The following is a 22,910-nucleotide window of genomic DNA, read 5'->3' on the forward strand; positions in this document are numbered from 1 at the left end:
CTTAGCCATAGCTTAGTTCTTCTTCTTCAATTTCAATCCTGCATCATTCTCTGTTCATATTTAATTTGATTTGACGATCATTCATTGAGAAATGGCGAGAAAGGCAAAGGCTATGGGGCAATGGCTATCCTTGTCTACTTATGAGCTGCTGAAGATTGTAAGCAAGTTGGATCACATGTCTTTGACCATTATTCAAGTCATATCACAAAATAGTGGTAGTTGTAACTAATAAATTCTAATACTATAATCTTTAAAATTTTAATAGTTACAACCAATTTTCCCTTTTTGATGAAAAAACTTCAATAATTATAAATAAATTTGGGAGTAATTATCGTAAAATAATAAAACAAAAAAGGGTTAAAGTAAAACCAAGTATTGGAACTAAAATTTGGCTGTAACTTTCATATTTTTTTCTTTTCTTTCATTGGAGATTGAGCCTCTTGTGATGACCCGCCATGTCATCATGCCACATAGGCGCCATTTGGCATATATTAATGCCATGTAGGAGCTTACATAAGAAGAAGGCTAGCATTTGTGAGAAGATTCTAGAGAGGTATGGACAGTTCCTTAGGAAGAACCTAGATCCTTATGGATTTGCTAGGAAAGTCCTTGGAATCTTCTAGGCTTGTAGAGAATTCTAGAAAAAGCCCTTATCTTGTAAATATCAAGGACTTGTGTAATAATTAATACTTACACACTAGCCCCTAGGAGACTAGTATATAAAGGGGGTCATTCATTTGTAATTCATCAAGCAAACAATTCAAGTTCTCTCTAATACAAAGCTTCCTTTAACAATTCTCTTGTGTTCTTTCTTCCATTCTCTTAGCGATCTTGAGTGTAGTAAGGCTGACTTGACATAGCAAGAACGTGAGCAAGTTGTGCAAGATCGTGAGCGAGTTGTCAAGTGTCGCACGTGTACTTAGTTAACAACTAAGGACATGACAACGTGGTATCAGAGCGAAGGTTTCAACTAAGGGAATGAAGAACGACGGAGAAATTAACGCTGCCAACACCCAAGCCAACGTCATCCAGGATGTTGCTGGCAAGAGCGGCCGTAGCAAAAAGAGAAGTACCACCAACAGGAGCCAGGAGGTGCCACCTGAGGTTGTGTCAAACGAAGGGCTTACATCCCAAGAACCATCTGTCACTGAGCCGAGCGAGGATGAAGTGGAGGTCCTTCCAGAGGACGTCTCGCTCGGCAAAGAGTGGGTGATGGAGATTAACGTGGGGATGAACGTCATGGAAGTCTTTGGCCAATGCTTGAGGAAGGTGGAAGGCACCCTTAACATTCTTAAGGGGCACACTCTTGAAGAGATTGAGAGTATCTGAAATGACTTGGAGGGACGTACACATACCGAGATGGAACTAAGGCAAACTATCACTACCTTAGAGTGTAGACTCATGGAGACTTTGAGTATTATCGATGCTATGAAGGAAAAGATAGAGTCACTCGAGGAGTATGTCAATGCTGGCGTGACCGAGGCAACCAGCAATGTTGTGGTGACAAGGGAGGCCAAGATCGAGGCTCCCAAACCCCCGGTGTTCAAAGGTGTTTGTGATGCACAAGAAGTGGAAAACTTCCTTTGGAACTTGGAGAATTACTTTAGGCACGGCAAAGTGAGGGATGACGAGGCCAAGAACAACACTGCGGTATTGTACCTCTCAGAGACTGCCATGCTATGGTGGAGAAGGAAGATGGCCGACGTGGATAAAGGTCTATGTACTATTAGCACATGGGATCAGTTCAAAGCGAGTTCAAGCGACAGTTCTTTCCAAACAATGTCTTGTACGAGGCAAGGCGCAAGCTTAGGGAATTGAAGCAAACAGGAAGCATAAGTAACTATGTCAAAGAGTTCACTACCCTTATGCTTCAAATCCCCAACCTGACCAATGATGACTTGTTGTTCCACTTCATGGATGGATTGCAAAATTGGGCTAAGTAGAAGTTTCAACACCGACAAGTCACTGATATAGACCAAGCCACAGTGGAGGCTGGATCATTGATGGATTTCAGGCATGACAAGCACGACAAAGGCAATGGCAAGGAGTCAAAGGTTAATAATGTCAAAGGTGGGGGAAACCATGGCAAAGTCAAGGAGATACAACAACAATACTCCAAGACTCAAGACTTCAAAAAGTCGAGTGGTCGTTAGGGCTATGCCGAGAAGAAGGTGCAGGTCGAGAAAAAGGGATGCTATATATGCGGAGGGCCACATGGCTTTAGGAATTGTCCTGACCTCAAGAGCCTCAGTGACATAGTACGTGAGCGGAAGGAGAAGCCACAAGGAGAGAGTTCGGGAACCACACAGTTGGGTATGATCGGATTATGTGGTGCTATCACGAAGCAAGCTATCCAACCTACCGAGAATGGCAATCAGTATATGGATCTCACCATCAACAACAAGCTCGCTCGTGCAATGGTGGATACTGGAGCAACTCATAATTTCGTGACTGAGGCTGCTACAAAGAGACTGGAATTGAAGCTTGCTCCAACCAACTCTCGCGTCAAGACCGTGAATGTCGAGATACAGAATGCTCGTGGGGTAGCTAATGGAGTTGGTGTCAAATTGGGAACTTGGAAAGGTATGACAAACTTTACCGTAACCACTATGGATATCTTTGACATCATACTGGGGCAAGAGTTCTTTAGACATTGTCATACTTTAATCGGCCCTTACCTCCAACGTCTCTTGGTTATGGAGCGAGAAGGAGCTTGTGTGGTACCTACAATGACTATGCCACACAGACAGAGCCAAGCACAACTCTAAGCTATGCAGGTTGTCAAGGGGATCAAGAAGGGGGAGCCGATGTTCGTGGCAACCATCACAAGTCTGGAGGAAAACAAGAGTTTTCAAGAGACACTGTTGCCTTGCATCGAGCAGTTGCTTGAGGAAAACAAAGATGTCATGCCCGAGGAGTTGCCTAAGAACCTGCCACCTAGGCGAGAGGTGTATCACAAGATTGAGTTGGAGCCAGGGCTTAAGCCACCCGCATTTGCCCCATATTGTATGGCACCTCTCGAGCTAGAGGAGCTTAGGAACCAATTGAAGGAGCTGTTAGATGCTGGTCATATTCGCCCATCAAAGGAACCTTTTGGCGCACCAGTATTGTTCCAGAAGAAGAAGGATGGATCATTGCGTTTGTGCATAGACTACCGAGCACTTAATAAGGTCACCGTGAAGAATAAGTACCTGATCCCGCTCATTGCCGACTTGTTCGATAGACTTGGGCAAGCCAAGTACTTTACCAAGGTGGATCTTTGAAAGGGCTACTACCAGGTTCGCATTGCAGAAGGGGATGAGCCAAAGACAGCATGTGTGACGAGATATGGAGCCTTTGAGTAGTTGGTGATGCCCTTCGGCTTAACCAATGCACCGGCCACATTTTGCACCCTTATGAACAAGATCTTTCATCCCTACCTTGATCAGTTCGTGGTAGTCTACCTAGACGACATAGTCATCTACAGCAACACCTTGGAGGAGCATATGGAGCACTTAAGGAAGGTTTTCCAAGTCTTGCGAGAGAATGAGCTATACATCAAGAGGGAGAAATGTGAGTTCGCACAATCAAAGGTGCACTTCTTGGGCCATGTTATTAGCAATGGATAGCTACGCATGGACGAGGCTAAGGTACGTGCTATCCAGGAGTAGGAGGAACCTATAAAGGTAACTGAGTTGAGATCCTTCCTTGGCCTTGTTAATACTTTCGTCGGTTCATCAGTGGATACTCAGCAAAGGCCGCACCATTGACTGAGTTGTTAAAGAAGAACAAGCCATGGGTTTGGACGGAGCATTGTCAAAAGGCATTTGAATGCCTTAAGACAACTATAACAGAGGAGCCAGTCTTGGTGTTACTTGACTTTGCCAAGACATTTGAGGTGCATACAGATGCCTTAGACTTCGCAATTGGGGGTGTCCTGATGCAGGATAAGCATCTCATAGCATTTGAGAGCTACAAGTTAAATGAGACGGAGCGACGTTACACGGTACAAGAGAAGGAAATAACTGCCATTGTGCATTGCCTTCGTACATGGAGACATTATCTGCTCGGGTCGAGGTTCGTGGTCAAGACTGAAAATGTGGATACTAGCTACTTTCAGACACAGAAGAAGCTCACACCAAAGCAGGCTAGGTGGCAGGATTTCTTGGCCGAGTTTGATTATGCGCTGGAGTATAAGCCGGGAAACGGTAATGTTGTAGCGGATGCCTTGAGCCGGAAAGCCGAGCTTGCTGCAATTACTTCAGCGAGATGGGACATTAGGGAGGCTATAAAATAAGGCATGCAGCATGATCTAGCAGCCAAACAGCTTATCGAGTTAGCCAACAAAGGTAAGACGAGACGGTTTTGGATAGAAGACAACCTACTACTTACCACAGGTCGGTGGGTCTACATGCCTAAATTTGGAGACATTAGACGACGGATCATAAGGGAGAGTCATGACACAATATGGGTTGGTCATCCAGGTCAACGTCGCACTAGGGCCCTGGTTGAGTCAGTCTACTATTGGCCATGCATGCATGATGACATAGAGTGCTATGTGCATACTTGTCTTGTCTGTCAACAGGACAAGGTTGAACAACAACAACCCGGAAGACTTTTGGAGCCACTACCAATTGCAGAGCGTCCATGGGAGAGCGTAACTATGGACTTTATTACTTGCCTACCGAAGTCCGACGGTTATGGTACTATTATAGTGGTCGTGGATAGATTTTCCAAATATGCCACCTTCATGCCCGCCTCACCAGGTTGCACAGCCAAGGAAGCCGCCAAGCTGTTCTTTAAGAACATGGTGAAGTATTGGGGCTTACCAAGGCATATAATTAGTGATCGAGACCCCCGCTTTATTGGAAACTTTTGGAGAGAGTTGTTTGACATATTTGGTATGGAGCTGCACTTTTCTACTAGTTTCCACCCACAGACGGATGGACAAACGGAACGAGTCAATGCCTTACTAGAATGCTACTTGAGGCATTATGTAAGCGCGCATCAGAAAGATTGGGCAAAGCTCCTAGACATCGCCCAATTCTCTTATAACTTGTAGCGGAGTGAGTCCACTGGGCGGACACCATTTGAGCTAGCCACAGGCCAACAACTACAAACTCCACATTCATTACCAGTCGCATTCGAGGGAAAGAGTTTGGGGGCTTATCATATGGCCAAAGGATGGGAGGAGCAGCTCGACACTGCTAAGTCCTACTTGGATAAGGCATCTAAGAAGATGAAGAAGTTTGCGGACCGTAAGCGACGTCCCACATACTATAAAGTTGGGGACATGGTCATGGTGAAGTTTAACCCAAGATAGTTCAAGGCACTACAGGGCATGCATCAGAATCTGATTCGCAAGTATGAGGGGCCATTTAAGATCATCGCCAAGGTAGGCAAGATCTCATACAAGCTTGACATGTCATCGTATCTCAAGATCTACCCTGTCTTCCATGCTAGCATGCTTAAGCCATATCATGAAGATAAGGATGATCCGAGTAGGGTCCAATCAAGTCGGGCACCAATGACTATCACCGCCTCGCATGATCGGGAGATTGAGGCTATCATAGATTACCAGGCCAGGCGAAAACAAGGGCAAAAAGCCACCGCTATGTTCCTCATCCATTGGAAAGGGCAATCACCGGAGGAGGCCACGTGGGAACGATATGAAGACTTGTGGCAATTCAAAGATAAGATCCGAGAGTTTATGCAGCAGCATTGCACCGTGGTCGTCGCAATATTAGGTGGGGGAGAGTGTGATGACTCGCCATGTCATCATGCCACATAGGCGCCATTTGGCATATATTAATGTCATGTGGAAGCTTACATAAGGAGAAGGCTAGCATTTGTGAGAAGATTCTAGAGAGGTATGGACATTTCCTTAGGAAGAACATAGATCCTTATGGATTTGCTAGGAAAGTCCTTGGAATCTTCTAGGCTTGTAGAGAATTCTAGAAAAAAACCTTATATTGTAAATATCAAGGACTTGTGTAATAATTAATATTTACACACTAGCCCCTAGGAGACTACTATATAAAGGGGGTCATTCATTTGTAATTCATCAAGCAAACAATTCAAATTCTCTCTAATACAAAGCTTCCTTTAACAATTCTCTTGTGTTCTTTCTTCCATTCTCTTAGCGATCTTGAGTGTAGTAAGGCTGACTTGACATAGCAAAAATGTGAGCAAGTTGTGTAAGATCGTGAGCGAGTTGTCAAGTACTGCACGTGTACTTAGTTAACAACTAAGGACGTGACACTCTACTCCAAAGAGTGGATGGAAGGAAGGAAGAAGAGAAGCTAAAAAGCAAAGAAAAGAAAGCAACTTATGATAGCAGAATAGTAGCTAGCTCGCAACACATTGATTTACTTATCATGTCTATTGTAGGACATATGCCACAGAAAAGTGTGGTAAACTGATTGAAATCTTTCCACGGTTTCTACTTCGAATTTTGAGAATGAATATTTTTTTCGAGAAGGGAACGTAGTATCTAGTGTATAAGTAATACCGTATCCAGGGAATAAACTTTATTTACTTATCTAGTGTATAAGTAATATACACCGGAGGTGGAGGTTGTGAGTTCGAGTTTTTCTGAACTAGAGGTTTTGACAAGAGGAGTTGCTTTGATGGTAAGCAAACTCTACTTCCAACCAAGAGGTTGTGAGTTCGAGTCTCCCCAAGAGCAAGGTGGGAAGTTCTTGGAGGGAAGGATGTCGGGTTCTATTTGGAAACAGCCTCTCTACCCCAGGGTAGGGGTAAGGTCCGCGTACACACTACCCGCCCCAGACCCCACTAAGTGGGATTATTCTGGGTTGTTGTTGTTGTTGTTGTATAAGTAATATTCCCTACGGTCCACAATAAGTGACCAATTTGCTTTTGGCACGTCCATTAAGAAAATACTAAATTCTATACAAAAAATACCTAGTATGACTAAACTACCCTTAATTAAATATTTAATGTGAGGAGTAAAAAAACTTTTTAGGGATATGTGCATAAGGGGGTAATTTTGTAAAAATAAATTGAATTCTTTCTTGATTATATAAATGGACACTTATTTTGAACCAAAATAAAAAAGCAATTGATCACTTATTGTGGACCGAAATGAATATAAAGAACGGTAGAGACTAGAGAGACACATATAGTAAGCAAATGCGCTGGGAACCGGAAAACCTTTGAAAATTACTGTGTGGAATCCTATTGTAATTTATGGACGAAAGACGCGAATCTAGATTAATCGGACTCTACGTAATATAACCGGATGGAAAATAAAGACAGAGCAAAAGGTAATGGGAGAAGAGTACGACAAGGCCTAATATGTCTGGTTGTAGGAGTACTGCAGTTCAAACAATTAATACTGGAGTATATACTTACTACAAGACTACTAGTTGGACAATTCATTTAAGAATAAATATTAATACAGTATATTTTTTCTTTTCAATGTTCGTTATATTAACGAGCATAACCATATAGTATAATAAGACCGATGATGATGAGAGTCTACTCCTTGAAAGCTATATTAAGCATGTAGAGCAACTTTTGGCTGTTTCTCTTCTTTTCTTCTCTTCTTAACTTTATTTATGGCTTATCACTCTTTTCTATATTCTTTAATAAAAGATGAGATCCCAAGGAATACATGACTATTCCACCAGCGTTAAAGCCTTTTGAAAATGTTAAATTATGCCATTGCGGTAACCTTTTTTTTTTTTCCTTTCTCACTTAAAACCAAAAAGGAGTCAAGAATGTGAGAATCATTAGCGTGATGCTGATGGAGATAGTCAACTGTTCACATTTAGTCCTCTTTTCCATCTTCTCTTTTATCGTATTGATGAAATGGTTTAAGAACTTTGCATAAGAAACGATTGGAGATAGATGCAGAATATTGATTATGTGGGTTCAAGACTAAAGTTCAACTATTGAACCCATCACATTTTTTTGGTAAATAATTTTTTTATTACCAATCAAAGTTGTATGTACGTAAGGGAAAAAAAACAAATTGACTGTTGGACATAATGCCCCAACATCAGGATCTATAGAAGTCAATCACATCATCTCATAGCTACACCACGACGACCTACTACAACCACAAAAATTAAGGGTAGAAATTTAACTAATCAAATTTCCTAGCTAATCTTGTCTGCATTGTTCGATCCTCTACGTACAATATATTTATTGGATAATTTGTTTCATAAAAAATTCTAATTTGAACTCTGGAATACTCTTTGGTTCCTTCCTCTCCAAATATAGTACACACTAGATGCAAGTGTCATTCTATTGAACCCATCACATAACTTGAGTTATGGGTTCATAATTCAATATTTTAAACAATTTCAGTAAATTTTGCACAAATAAATTTATATCAAAACTAAAAATTATGATTTCAAGTGAATTCATAACTACAACTGAATACGCCCCTAATTTACTTTTCCTTTTGGGATTGTTATACAAGTAGCCGGTCATACTTACTGTTTACTTTTTCTAGCCGGTATATATAGATTATATATTAATTCTACATAGTTATATACACATAATATACATGAGTTATACATATACTGATGTAAGATATTAAATGGACGGCTATCAGGGTTAATATTCCGTTCCGTTTCTGCTTTTTGCATGTGGCAAGGAATTAAGTTGCTGGACTCATCATTAGGTAATAAATTTGATCATGCATTAATAGATTCATAATAATATCCCAGCCTGTCTCAGTTTACAAGCGCTTCCTAATTCGTGCGGGCATTAAATCCTTCATTGGATCAATTAACTTGTTCATCAATGCTTTGTTTAATACTCCTACTGCTGAAAATTAAATGCTTGAAAGCGCGTCAGCCTCCACATCAACTCATCATCTCCGTAGTGTTACCACATATTCCCAATGTAACATTTAGTTGACCTAATAATATTAACATGCGTATGATCAATCTTATGCTATCTACTACTGCTTTGTACTGGTTATTTTTACCGTTCATTCCTTTTCGGTATCACTCGTAGTCTTCCAAACTTTACACAGAATATGGATAAATCCCTAACTTCATCCATATGTATAAAAAAGACTAGCCGCACTTAAAAATCAAGTACTTTACTGTTAAGTTAGCAACCTGAAAAAAATATCGAAAAAAAGGGTGTCATTTTAGAATACATGATAAAGTGTATCTAAACAATTGCTCCATAAAGCTTGTTAGCACAGAAAATTACTGGTTCAATAACACTTTTTTTTTGTGATTCCCGTCTTCTTTGGTTCCCTTCTGATCTCTTTGTTGGAGTTATTGCTCCTTTCCCGGTAGCCGTTGAATAAATGCTCTTCTAGCTAAAATAGAATATGTCTCTAACTTGCATAGTTTAAACTTCCCGTTGAATCCTTTTTACCTCATTTTCCGTCAAATCTTACTAACAGAATTTGTTAAATATTTATCGGAGATAAAACATGATCATATTAAGTAAATTTAAAGGACTAAAACTGCTCAAAATATATCTAAAGGACTAAAACTGCTCAAAATATATCTAAAGGACTACTTTAAAGCTACCCCAAAGCATAAGGCACTATTTTTGCCATTTTCTCTTTAAAGTTAATTCCTATGCATTAAGGACCATTTTGGGGGGTAAAAACCAAAAGAACTCAACCAAAAAAGAAAAAGTAATAGGAGACCCAAATACAACCTTTCCCTGCTATATATCACTCCTCAGTCTCCTATTCTGTTCCTCCAACTCTACAAAACAGAGAGAGACAGAGAAATATGGCTCAGATGAGCCTATTCATCCAATAGCTTTTTTCTTGTACGACAAATGAAGTAAATGAAAATTCAACCATCCGTCTTCTTCACTGAAGAAGATGGCTCACCATCACAATCAACCACAACAACACCAAAAGCTTCCATTTTTACTAGATTCTTTGTATTGCAAAGATGAAAGTTTGGACGTGTTAGACAGAGGCAATTGTTTAACAGAGGAAGTAGAAGTAAACCCCAACTCAATTTCTTTGTTATGGGAAGAGGAAGAGTTAAGCTCTTTAATGTCCAAAGAACAAGAGAATCAAATGTATAATGTTGTAATAAACAATCCATATTTGTCAGTAGCTAGAACGGAGGCAGTTCATTGGATTCTTGAAGCCATTTCCTATCATAATTTCTCTGCTCAAACTGCAATTCTTGCTATAAACTACCTTGATAGATTTCTCTTCAGCTTTCAGTCACAAAGTGAAAAGCCATGGATGAATCAACTTGCTGCTGTGACCTGTCTTTCTTTAGCTGCAAAAGTTGAGGAGACTCAAGTGCCTTTACTTGTAGATCTCCAAGTACGTTATATTAGAAAATCTTCAATGCTTGTTTTTTAAAAAAAAAAAATTGAATGTTGGGGGTTATTGATTTGGTGTTTTCTTGATATTTAGGTGGAGGAATCAAGATACTTATTTGAGCCAAGAACAATCCAGAGAATGGAGCTATTGGTACTTTCTACTCTCAAGTGGAAGATGAATCCAGTAACCCCATTTTCATTTCTTGATTACTTCTCCAGAAGGCTTGGATTCAACAATCACATTTGCTGTGAATTACTTAGAAGATGTGAGAGGGTGCTTCTATCCACTATTACTGGTAAGCATATGATATGAAAATGTTGACACTTGGTCGTTCTCCATTATTTACTATTCATACTTATTATAAAAAAAATAGCAGATTGTAGATTCATGTGCTATCTTCCTTCTGCTGTGGCTGCTGCTACAATGTTACACGCCATTGATAGGATAGAGCCCTGCATTGAAGAAGAGTACCAAGAACAACTTTTGGGTATACTTGGAATAGTAAAGGTTAGTATATTATAGTTATTAATTCATGTCTTAAATCTTTTTCCAATTCGTTGTACTAGTTGGGATCCAATAATTTGGTTCTATCACTTTGTACACACACATATATATATATATAAAAATAGAGTTAGACATACAACTCACAACGTTTAAATTGTGGGAAACAGGACAATGTGACGGATTGTTATAGGCTAGTCCAGGAGGTGGCTTCCAATATTGATTTCAACTCAAACAAACGAAAGTCAATTGGTGCCTTGCCAGGAAGTCCCGTAGGAGTTATGGATGTGTCATTTAGTTCTGATAGCTCCGATGACTCGTGGGCAGTGGCTTCATCCGTTTCTTCAACTCCAGAGCCATTGTCAAAGAAGATTAGAACACAAACGTAGTTTGTGAAAAGGAAAAAGGATGTTGCATTGGACGCGAGATGATAAAGAGAGAGCTTTCTCGTAACGTGGCGAAGGTCGAGAAGACCATGCAGCTAAAGTCAGTCAATCAATAGATTCTCAAATTTGTTTGTGGATTAATCATTCCTTAGAAGACTATTGATAGTCAATTAGCTACGGATTTATTCTGTCCAATAACAGCATGTTCTTCTTACAATTCACAAGTTAAATTGCTCATCATTTTTTCCATATCAAAACTGACTCTTATTAGACAGTAGATGTAATGATGGCCGGCATTTTATTTGGAGGAAATTAAAATTCTCATGAACAGAGTATTAAAAATAATTTCATGTCTATGCATCTCTGTATAAACTTTTTTTTTGGGTGGAATGTTCGCATAGCTTTAATGTGAATAACAGGTTGTTATCAGTTCACGGGTTCAGTATTTCATTATTCATGACCACATGAATTGAAATTTATTACTCTGTTTCTGCTAATTTTAAGGAAAGAGATGTTTATTGATAAAAGTATCAAAATAGGGGAAAGGGTGGATTTTGTTCTCATGTGGAAGGAAGAAGTTGTTGTCGGCCACTGATTTCTGTGGGAGTTGGATCTGCAATATTTTTGGTTTGACCTCGTCGGAAGAGCTAGTCTCTTTATGACTTTTGTTTTTCATATTGCGATGTCTAAAAGAGCTTACTCAAGTTAATAATTAAATATATATATATAATGAATTTATGCCATATACAAACAATGCAAAATTTCATTTTACCTATATAACATGTAATTACTATAAAGATACTTACATGTTGCATATCAACTTAACATTATGGTGTAAAGAATATTACTGTCACACTATAAGTGTGTAGAACTTGAACTCACACTTAATATTTCTCTTACTTGGTTAATCTGTATAAATTTTTAGTTCAATTGTCACTTAGCGTTGCTTGATTTAAACATCATGTGTGTACAGGGCTGAAAGTAAAGGCATAAGGTTTTGTTTTCGGATCGAAAAGCTATTTAAGTTTCTGTTTATGTTAGTCTAAATGTACTTAATTATTAAGGCATCAAGGGGAGCAATTTAAGAACATGGAAAGTAATTGTTCAGTAGATATCAAGAATCTGAAATTAGCAATAACCAATGATATATATATGTTATGCCTTTTAGTATAAAGGGATCATTCCTCCGCGCTAGTTGGAATTGGAGCTAGCTAACCAATACCCATGAAATGAATCATGATTATCTTGATCTAATGATTTAGCTATTTGAGGTCTTGAAATGAAATTATAGTTCATTCATAGACAATTAATCAAAGAAACAAAAATGAGGTAACTTTTCTCTTGTTGGTGGCAGAAAAGACCCCCTCTACAAATCTAGCATGTGCCTTCTTTACCACTTCAAAATAAAGAATCACAAATGACTTTTCCTCTTTTATTTTTCCTTTCACCTTTTCAAAGCTAAACACAAAGCTCTAGAAATTTATTCTAAATTGATAATATAATTCATTTTGCTATCGCACCATAAGTAGCGTGAATGACGGAACACTATTTGATATCTATATATTGATATTGTAAAATATTTTCCTGGTTGACCTAGCTCCTCTAAGGGTTAGGCAGCGAAAGGTTTTGTGACGAAATCTACGATGTTATATGATGACAAGGCATGAGATTGACGCTAACTAACTTACAAGTGGGACTAATTATCTAGAAAATAAAATGTAGATAATATGCTAAGAGCCTGTTTGGATTGGCTTAAAAAGTAGCTTTTCCGTAGAAATAGTCTTTAAGCCAAAAAAATAATAAGTTGGGGTTACCCAATTTATTGCTTTTGGCTTGTTTTAAGCAGTTTTTAACTCATTTTAAGTACTTTTTGACTTTGCCAAACACTGAAAAAAGATAAAAAGAGCTTAAAAGTTGATTTGACTAGTTGAAAAGTCAATCCAAACACCCTCTAAAACTTGTTAGTTACACAAACAATATAATATTAACTCTTGTTGCCAGAGTATATAGGTTAAATCCTCATAAATCTTAAGCACAATTATAAATTACTATAACTACATTCCAATCCCTAATAAATTGAGGATAAAAGGGTTCGAGAAACGAAACTCCAATACTCGGCACCCCACTTACAACTCCAGGATTATGGGTTCGAGTTATCAAAGGAGCAATACCTCCAACAAAGTATTATCAAAGGGGAATCAAAAGGGGAGGGTAATAATAAATAAAAAAAGAAAAAGAGGGAGAAGAAAAAAGGGCAAAGTTCTAAAGCAGTGGCATAAAAGCCAAGAAGAAGGTATTGCAATATTAAAAGGTGTAAAGGGTGAGCTTATAGAAGATTAAAAGACGATTTGGATGCAATTAGATTCACCGTAAAAAATATGCACGCAGAAAAAGGTGCAAAAGGTGAAAGGTGGGAAATGGAGAAATTGGGGGGACAATATCTTTTGATTTTGGTTGATGTGTCTTTGTTGGTCCTTTTGTTCACTGCTTTTGGTAGTTAGAAGAGAATGGACTTTAGTGTTTTCAACCCTTACAGCAAAAGAAGAAAAGACAATGCCAAGAAATGGATTGCAGCGAGACACAATGTGAGGGAGTATCAGAGTTCTTTTTTTTTCTTTTGGGTTTGCCCGCATCTAATACTCGTATTAGAATTCGATTAATTTGAATTTGTGTTGTGTAAGACTCATTAAACGCTCCCTAGAAGAATATTTTTTATTTTCAGGATTCAAAGTAGAGACCTGTGGTTAAGGTGAAATATTGGCGTATCTAGGTCTTAGGATATGGGTTCACGTGAACCCATAATCTTCTCCCTAAACCATGTATAATAATGTAATATTTCTTGAAAATTACTTAAATATATGTGCGTGCACCCATGCTCAAAGACTCCTATGGTGCAATAATTGTTGAGTGCACCACTATGAGTGATATTGGCGGTTCAAATCCCACTTCGGACGGTCTTATTTTCGGCACGGAGTGTGTGTGTGTGTATATAAATCACTAAAATTTTAAAAAATATATAATTTTGAATCTATAATTTTAAAAGTGTTAGTTCATGGTAAGAGACTAAAGTTAAGCACGTCAAATATAAATCTAAATTTACTTTTTCATAATAGTGCATCAATCTTCTTGAAAAGGATTTGCCCCCCCCCCCCCCCAGTGAAGGGATCCTGTTCATTTCTCTTGAAACGTTGGTAGTGGTAAGAGAGTTGGTTCCTGATTAAGACATCTCTTCTTTTGGAGAGCTATTTAGGTGGTCATCCTTTTGACCTAGTCATCAACATTAATATTCTAAAGTCTAAGCACTGAATATATCTCCATAAAAAGAGGTGCTATTTTCCGGCACATTATTTTCTTTTCATTATCTTTTACTTGTGGCGGGAAAATCCTTGTAGTTTGGTTCACTGATCCATGTACACTTTGCAATAAGTAAAATGAGAACTTGAAATTTGAGGATATTAATATGCTTAAGCTTTAATTTTAAAGGACTGGTTCGGTTTGTACACCCCTAGTGCAAACTATTTTTACACAATGAGGTCACTTAAAAGTTAAATATATATAGTTAAATCTCCTTCAGTTAAATCTCCTTAAGTACGGACAAGCTAGTAACCCCCTCAAAGGGGTGATTAACTATTCGTCAAGATTCATGTATTTCAATTCAGCAGAACTGAAATCCATCTGTAACCATTTGTTGGATACTGAAGTCTTGGGCTTGTTTTGTTTTGGTTTGTTTTGTTCTTTTTATGTGCTGACAAAGCGTGTTATTGTACTGGAAATACATAATGAATTGTTTATCTTATGTTTACCGTCAAACTTATCTGTAGTAGCCTCGTTTGTTCCGATTTTTTTGGCTGCAATAGTGAAGTGTTGTTATAAAAAGCATATATTATTACATAATATAAAAATCGGTTCCAAGAAAACTTGACTTTTATAGTGAATGGTTGTTATATAGGGATGGTATTATAGAGAAACTGACTGTAGTTCCTATCTTATGTAGAATAATTATTGTACTTGAGTAAGTAATATAATGAAGTGGTTATCTTATTATGTTCAGTTCCTATCATTTGTAGAATAATAATTGTGCCATAAGTCAAAAGCATATGAGTCCAGCTTCTGAAAATAATTCCTACTTTCACCTAATGTTTCCTCTCTGGCATATATTCTGCTGTAGTAGCTGCTGCTTCTTTTTTCCTGAATTTCTGATTTGTCCAGCTTGAAGATTTGGGTTATATTAAATTGAAGTACATAGGAAAAAGATGGAGTAATAAAGTAAAAACTTTTGTGTTTAAGTAAATCTTAATTAAAATTTGAGACTATCATATAACATGTACATTGAAATTTCTGGCTATAGGGAATATTTTAGGGCTGCATAATATTAATGGAAAGGGCCCAACAACACTAACAAGTAAAAATAACACGGGCTATCCAGTTTCCGGACTGATCATTCAAAAATAGTCAGCATTTGTAAAGTCATTGAAAAATAGTCACTATTTTGCTGCAACACAGAAAGTTTCAGCATAATATACTGGACATCGGTGCACCTGTGTATGAACTTCCAGCATATTTATGCTGGAACTCCAACAGGCGGAAAGTTCCAGTATATTATGCTAGACTGGTATATTATACTGGAACTCAACTCCAGTATAGTATACTGGAACTCTAGTATAATATACTAGAGTATTTTTCCGGATTTTGAACAGTGTTTTCTTTCAGATTTATCTTAACATGAAAAGTGGCTAAATTTCGATTACTTTTGAAACTGTGGCTATTTTTGAATGACCACTTGTAAATCTGGCTATTTTTGAATTTCTCCCCACTAGAAATAACAATATACTAGTGTAATCTCATAAGTAGATCTAGGGAGGTTAGAGTGTGTACACAACCTATTCTTTATCTTGTAAAGATACATATGTTATTTTCGATAGATTTTCAGCTAAGCATAAACACAATAATTTTGAAAAAGAGATACGGTAGTGGAGAATTTATAGAAAAAGAAACAATAATAATAGCTAGAAAAATATAAGAAACAATGGGTGTGTTTGGTATGAAGGAAAATTATTTTCCAATTTTTCCACGTTTGGTTGGATTAAATGTTTTGAAAAATATTTTCCTTGTGAATTCATTTTCCTCCAATTGGAGGAAAATGTTTTCCTTATCAAAAGAAGGGAAAATATTTTCCAAAACTCTTTCTCAACATTCTCCACCCTTACCAACCCACCTCACTCCTCTCTCCAAAAAAGGCTTTTTTTTTTTTTCAAATTTCAGTTTTTTCGTTACCACCCACCCTACTATCCCTCCACCACACCCTCACTCCCACCCATGCCCCCCCGCAAAAAAAAAATATTTTTTTTACCTTAATTTTTTTTTGGCAATTTCAAATTTCTGTTTTTTCGTTTTTCTGTTCCACCTAAAGAATCAGACATGGGTCTTAGTGAAAAGACAAAAGGGGAAGAGGATAGTTGGGTTCTTAGTTTTTTTATTTATCGGTTTAAAGGTTCAAAATTTTACAAGTTCCAAAGTTATGAGTTCGGTGGTTTATGTGTTTGGAAGTTTACGGGTTTCGAAATTATAAAGTTTAGGGGTTCAAAATTATGCGGTTTCGAAAGTTTATGAAATTTGTGGGTTCAGAAGGTTGTTGGTTTGAAAGTTTATAACCTCATGTTTATTTTATCTAAATTATTTATGAACACTCTTGAGAAGTCATTTTCCTTAATTTGCATACCAAATACCGAAAAATGAATAAGATTACTACTTCTTTTTCAAGAAAACATTTTCTTGGAAATTTTGAGATTTTTACATGGTTGCTCCATTTTTAAAAACTATTCTCATAAATGATAGAAATCTTTGTTTATTCCAAAACTGACACATTTTTTTTTACTCTTTTAGCACTTTCACATTGGTAACTCATTAACTAAGGGATCCCTCTACATCAATACACAGTTATTACATTTCTGTCACACCTCCTCTTTCCATACCCGCGAGGGCGTAGGGAGTTTTTTTCAATTAAAGGACAATCGAAACGGGATTTGTTTATTTATTTCAGAGTCGCCACTTGGGAGATTTAGGAGCCCAAGTAACAACCAAATATCAAAACATGGAAAGCACGCTGAAACATGAAACATTAATGCTTTTCCGCTCAAAACATTTAGCACGGTCGCTCAACTGTTATATTCGGCTTGATTATCTGATTTTTTATACAAATATGAACTTATGTGCAAATTTTATATTTTAACCGCTTTTATCATTTACTGTTATTTTTATCAAGAATTGCAACATCGTGAAAACACATCTCGAACCACGTCACAATCAATGTACCCGTGGTTAGAGACACATTTCGACTCCGTTGAGATTTGGATTTGGGTCACATAAATGTGCACCCGAGTTTAAGAAGGTAAGATTTATTAAGGCGCGTCCTAAAGCAACTAGCGTATTGTTATTTTGGGAAGGCCGTAAAATTCGCTAAACGACCTGTCCCGAATTCTAAGTATTTTAATATATACATTTAGAGGGCCCCGCAGCTTGTGCATTTTTGTTTGTCGAGGCTCGTCTCAGTTTTATTTAAAAGGATAAAACCTACTGTGACTATATTTTTTCTATTAAGTTCGTCTCTAAAAGAAAAGAAAATCTTTTAATTAATTACATGCTAAAAACGTAACTTATTAGTTATTAGTTTACGGCTAATGCGAATGGAAAATTGCGATCGAGTTCGTACAAAGAAAAACTGCTTTCATTCTAGATTCTATTATTCAATAATAGTAGAACATGAAATTGACACACCATAATATCAAAACAAATTACCTAGTATTTGATTAATTCAACTAACATTATTAGATGAAGAAGTTATACATATGCAACCCCATTACTTATTAATAAATGGACTACATTTTTATACAAAGAAAGGAAAAATTATATTCAAACAACAAATCTAAACAGGAGGGTTTCAACAGGAACAACGCCTGATTAATATTTCATTTCGCTTGGTTAAGCTATGATTAATTGATTGTTTAGAGTTGATGGGGGTAGTTTGGTCAATTGCAGTACGTTCAGGGGTAGAATGGTAAATTGCAATAAGGTCGGAGGGGTAGTTTGGTAATTGAACATTATTGTAATTCTTTATGTTAAGCATGGGGGACAAAATATAATGGGGTGGTGTTTGATATAATTGTTTAACATAATGGGGGACAAAACATAATATAGTGGAGGAGAATATTGTATTTGTTTATGTTAGGCATGGGGAACAAATTGTAATGGGTTGTGGATGATGTATTTATTTAATGTAGGCATGGGGGACATGGATTGGGCCATTTCTTCAATTTCAAACCGCAGGCCCAAATAATTGCCCAACCTTCCCCTTGACCCGGTCCACTTCAAACCGGGTCGACCCGGTCCGCCCCATTAACCCAAATACCCCAACACCCTTCTTCATTTTTTTCAAAACACAAAACAAAAACAAAAAATAAAAAAACCAAAAAACCCTAAAACTAAGAAAAGGATCCGCCCCCCTCCCTTGGCTTCTTCTTCCCCAAAATACCAAACACCCCAAGCATCCATGGCAGCCCTTCTGCCTCCTCATCGACGCACACGCACACAGCTGCGTCAACACATTCACACGAGCACGTCTTCCCCATCCAAACGACCAGCTTTACTGCTTCGTCTTCGACTGCGAACAGTCCGAACACTGCTTTCTTCTTCATGTTTCGTCGACACGGCAGCTCGTCGCTGCTGACTCCATGGCTGAGCGTTCCTCGTCGTCGTCCATGGATGTTGTTGCAGCTCGAGCTGCTTCTGCTTTGGACGATCTCAAAGCAGCTCCAAGCAGTCGGATTTGTTTATTTATTTCAGAGTCGCCATTTGGGAGATTTAGGGTGTCCCAAGTCACCAATTTTAATCCCGAATCGAGGAAAAGAATGACTCCATATTACAGTCTGTGTACCAGAAATCCGGATAAGGAATTATGTTAACCCGGGAGAAGGTGTTAGGCATTCCCGAGTTCTGTGGTTCTAGCACGGTCGCTCAACTGTTATATTCGGCTTGATTATCTGATTTTTTATACAAATATGAACTTATGTGCAAATTTTATATTTTAACCGCTTTTATCATTTACTGTTATTTTTATCAAGAATTGCAACATCGTGGAAACACATCTCGAACCACGTCACAATCAATGTACCCATGGTTAGAGCTACATTTCAACTCCGTTGAGATTTGGATTTGGGTCACATAAATGTGCACCCGAGTTTAAGAAGGTAAGATTTATTAAGGCGCATCCTAAAGCAACTAGCGTATTGTTATTTTGGGAAGGCCGTAAAATTCGCTAAACGGCTTGTCCCAAATTCTAAGTATTTTAATATATACATTTAGATGGCCCCGCAGCTTGTGCATTTTTGTTTGTCGAGGCTCGTCTCATTTTTATTTAAAAGGATAAAACCTACAGTGACTATATTTTTTCTATTAAGTTCGTCTCTAAAAGAAAAGAAAATCTGGTACGCAGACTGTAATATGGAGTCATTCTTTTCCTCGATTCGGGATTAAAATTGGTGACTTGGGACACCCTAAATCTCCCAAGTGGCGACTCTGAAATAAATAAACAAATCCTGTTTCGATTGTCCTTTAATTGGAAAAAACTCCCTACGCCCTCGCGGGTATGGAAAGAGGAGGTGTGACAGCTCTGGCGACTCTGCTGGGGACTAGTAACCCAGAACCACTGGTTCAGGGTTAGAAATTCGAGCTTAGATAAATTGTTATATTTGGCTCTCTCTTTTCTTCTTTTATTTTTCTAAAACTAAATTATAAAAATACTTAAATTATTATTAAGAACTAAATTAAGTTATAAAAGCGCAAATTAACTAAAATGAACAATTTATCACGGCTTTTCTTTAAGTCTGTCCGCTCTCAAATGTAAAAATCTGTTTTATGTTCAACCTCAAGTATTCAAACTCTCTCCCCAAAATCCTCTCCTCTTATGTTCAAGTCCCCTAAAATGTGTCAAATGACCCTATATATATATATATATAGCAAGACAAGTCTTGAATCCCTAACCCAAAATTATTCCCCCAAGGGCATGCTTTGTCCCACTACTTAACGTTTTTTTTTATTTTAAACCTTGTCCCCCATGCCTACATTAAATAAATACATCATCCACAACCCATTACAATTTGTTCCTCATGCCTAACATAAACAAATACAATATTCTCCTCCACTATATTATGTTTTGTCCCCCATTATGTTAAACAATTATATCAAACACCACCTCATTATATTTTGTCCCCCATGCTTAACATAAAGAATTACAATAATGTTCAATTACCAAACTACCCCTCCGACCTTATTGCAATTTACCATTCTACCCTTGAACGTACTGCAATTGACCAAACTGCCTCCATCAGCTCTAAACAATCAATTAATCATAACTTAACCAAAATATAGTCAAGATGACCAATTTCTTAACAATCTTCAACAACAAATCACACGAACACGATGAACAATATAATTCAAAATTAATGGAATGAATTAACCATATTGGGAACCAATCCTGGTTAGTTTAGACCATCAATGGATGAGCAAGGATACAACAATACAAACAACAAAATACATGATTCAAACTAAATCAACAAATCAAAAACAAACATACTCAAATCAAATTACTGGACGAACTTCAAACAAGGAATAAACATGCCTTAAAATCTATTTTAAACAACAAACATGACGGATTCAAACGATTCAAATAACATTAATAATTTCTGAAAAATTCATAACAACATGAAACAAATTGAAGAAATGGTCAATTAAATTTCAATTTGAATATAACAAACATCAAACTAACAATTCTTTTTTACAAAAATAAATAAAATTAACATGACATAAACATGAAAAACAACTAATTAAATTTTATTTGAAATCTGAAAATTAATTCCACAAAACATATGAACATGAACAAAACAAAAAATCAAATATCTAACGATAGACATGAACAAAACAAACATTTGCCGTTTTTAGATTCGAGAATATCAAAACAAGATACGGACAAAATAAAAATTCAAAATCTACCAACCGGATTAAAACGACGAACAACGACCAACTAACGACGAACTCGAACAGTGATCGACGACATCGACCAAAACTCATCCATGTGCGCGAGGCAGAAGTGAAGAAGACGAAGGTGAGGCAGCAGCGCGGCAGCAACCAATGGCGAAGAACACCGCAACAGCAGCCCGCAACACGTTTGGAACGGGAAGACGAAGCAGCTCGATGAAGAACCAGTCGTTTGGACTGGAAGATGAAGCAACTCGATGAAGCGGTGGCAGGTCGACGGGCTGGACGCAGACTGGGTTTTCACGGTGCATCCCGACGACGCAAGCAACAGTAGCGTGAAGCAGCTGGAACGAAGGAGGAGAAGTAACCATGGACGTTGCAAGCAGGAGCAGGAGCGTCTGGTCATGGAGCTTCCATGTCTGCTTGGAGCTGCTTTGAGATCGTCCAAAGTAGAAGCGGCTCGAGCTGCAACAACATCCATGGACGACGACGAGGAAGGCTCAGCCATGGAGTCAGCAGCGATGAGCTGCTGTGTCGACGAAACATGAAGAAGAAAGCAGTGTTCGGACTGTTCGCAGTCGAAGACGAAGCAGTAAAGCTGGTCGTTTGGATGGGGAAGACGTGCTCGTGTGAATGTGTTGACGCAGCTGTGTGCATGTGCGTCGATGAGGAGGCAGAAGGGCTGCCATGGATGCTTGGGGTGTTTGGTATTTTGGGGAAGAAGAAGCCAAGGGAGGGGGCGGATCCTTTTCTTAGTTTTAGGGTTTTTTGGTTTTTTTATTTTTTGTTTTTGTTTTGTGTTTTGAAAAAAATGAAGAAGGGTGTTGGGGTATTTGGGTTAATGGGGCGGACCGGGTCGACCCGGTTTGAAGTGGACCGGATCATGGGGAAGGTTGGGCAATTATTTGGGCCTGCGGTTTGAAATTGAAGAAATGGCCCAATCCGATTTTCCTTTGTATTTTTGCTCTCTTTTCTTCTTTTATTTTTCTAAAATTAAATTATAAAAATACTTAAATTATTATTAAGAACTAAATTAAGTTATAAAAGCGCAAATTAACTACCAATAACAATTAACGCACAATTAAGTAATAATTAAGCATAAAATTGTATATTTGGACATTAAATGCAAAAGATGCCTATTTTTTGTAATTTTCATTTTTTGTAAACAAACTTAATTACTAACAAATTGTAGAATTAAATCCTACATGCAAAATACGACATATTTTTGTATTTTTTATTAATTTAACAAATAAACATGCACAGACAAATACAAATAATTATCCAAAAATGTCACAAAATTCTCAAAATTGCACACCAAGGAAAATCATGTTATTTTGAATTTTTTGGGAGTAATTCTCATATAGGGTAAAAATCACGTGCTTACCATTTCCTTTTCCCTCTCTCTTCCATAATTTTCTTCTTCTCTTCCATAAATAACACTTACCCAAATATATCAAAGATTATGAAAAAGGAATATCTAAAAAATAATCCCCTCTTTAACGAGGTTGCACAATGAGAATTTTAATATTTTTTTTCTTTAAGTTTTAAACTTTTTACTGTTCAATTTTATTTTTACTCAGAATATACCTTTAATATATTTCAAGTATATTATATTGTGATCATTTATGTAAATATTCCATTAATATGTCATATATAATTTTTATATGTATTTATACCACATATATAAATTCTATATATACATCATAATATGTAAATAAACAAAT

General features: G+C 37.4%; 1 protein-coding gene across 2 annotated transcripts; it reads left to right on the top strand.

Moving 5' to 3' along the window:
- The first annotated feature begins 9,598 nt into the window (after nucleotides 1-9,598).
- LOC107831211 (cyclin-D3-3) lies at nucleotides 9,599-11,408 on the top strand. Of its 2 annotated transcripts, none has more exons than XM_016658953.2 (4): nucleotides 9,599-10,270; nucleotides 10,364-10,565; nucleotides 10,647-10,777; nucleotides 10,942-11,408. In XM_016658953.2, the coding sequence occupies exons 1-4, from the start codon at nucleotides 9,809-9,811 to the stop codon at nucleotides 11,158-11,160; spliced, it is 1,014 nt and encodes a 337-aa protein (XP_016514439.1). In that variant the 5' UTR covers nucleotides 9,599-9,808; the 3' UTR covers nucleotides 11,161-11,408. The 2 variants fall into 2 exon arrangements, with proteins under 2 accessions (XP_016514439.1, XP_016514438.1); XM_016658952.2 differs by having other exon boundaries at nucleotides 9,613-10,270; nucleotides 10,644-10,777.
- The last annotated feature ends 11,502 nt before the right edge of the window (nucleotides 11,409-22,910 follow it).

Source organism: Nicotiana tabacum, chromosome 20 (assembly GCF_000715075.1).
Source record: "Nicotiana tabacum cultivar K326 chromosome 20, ASM71507v2, whole genome shotgun sequence".
NCBI classification, from domain to species: domain Eukaryota; kingdom Viridiplantae; phylum Streptophyta; class Magnoliopsida; order Solanales; family Solanaceae; genus Nicotiana; species Nicotiana tabacum.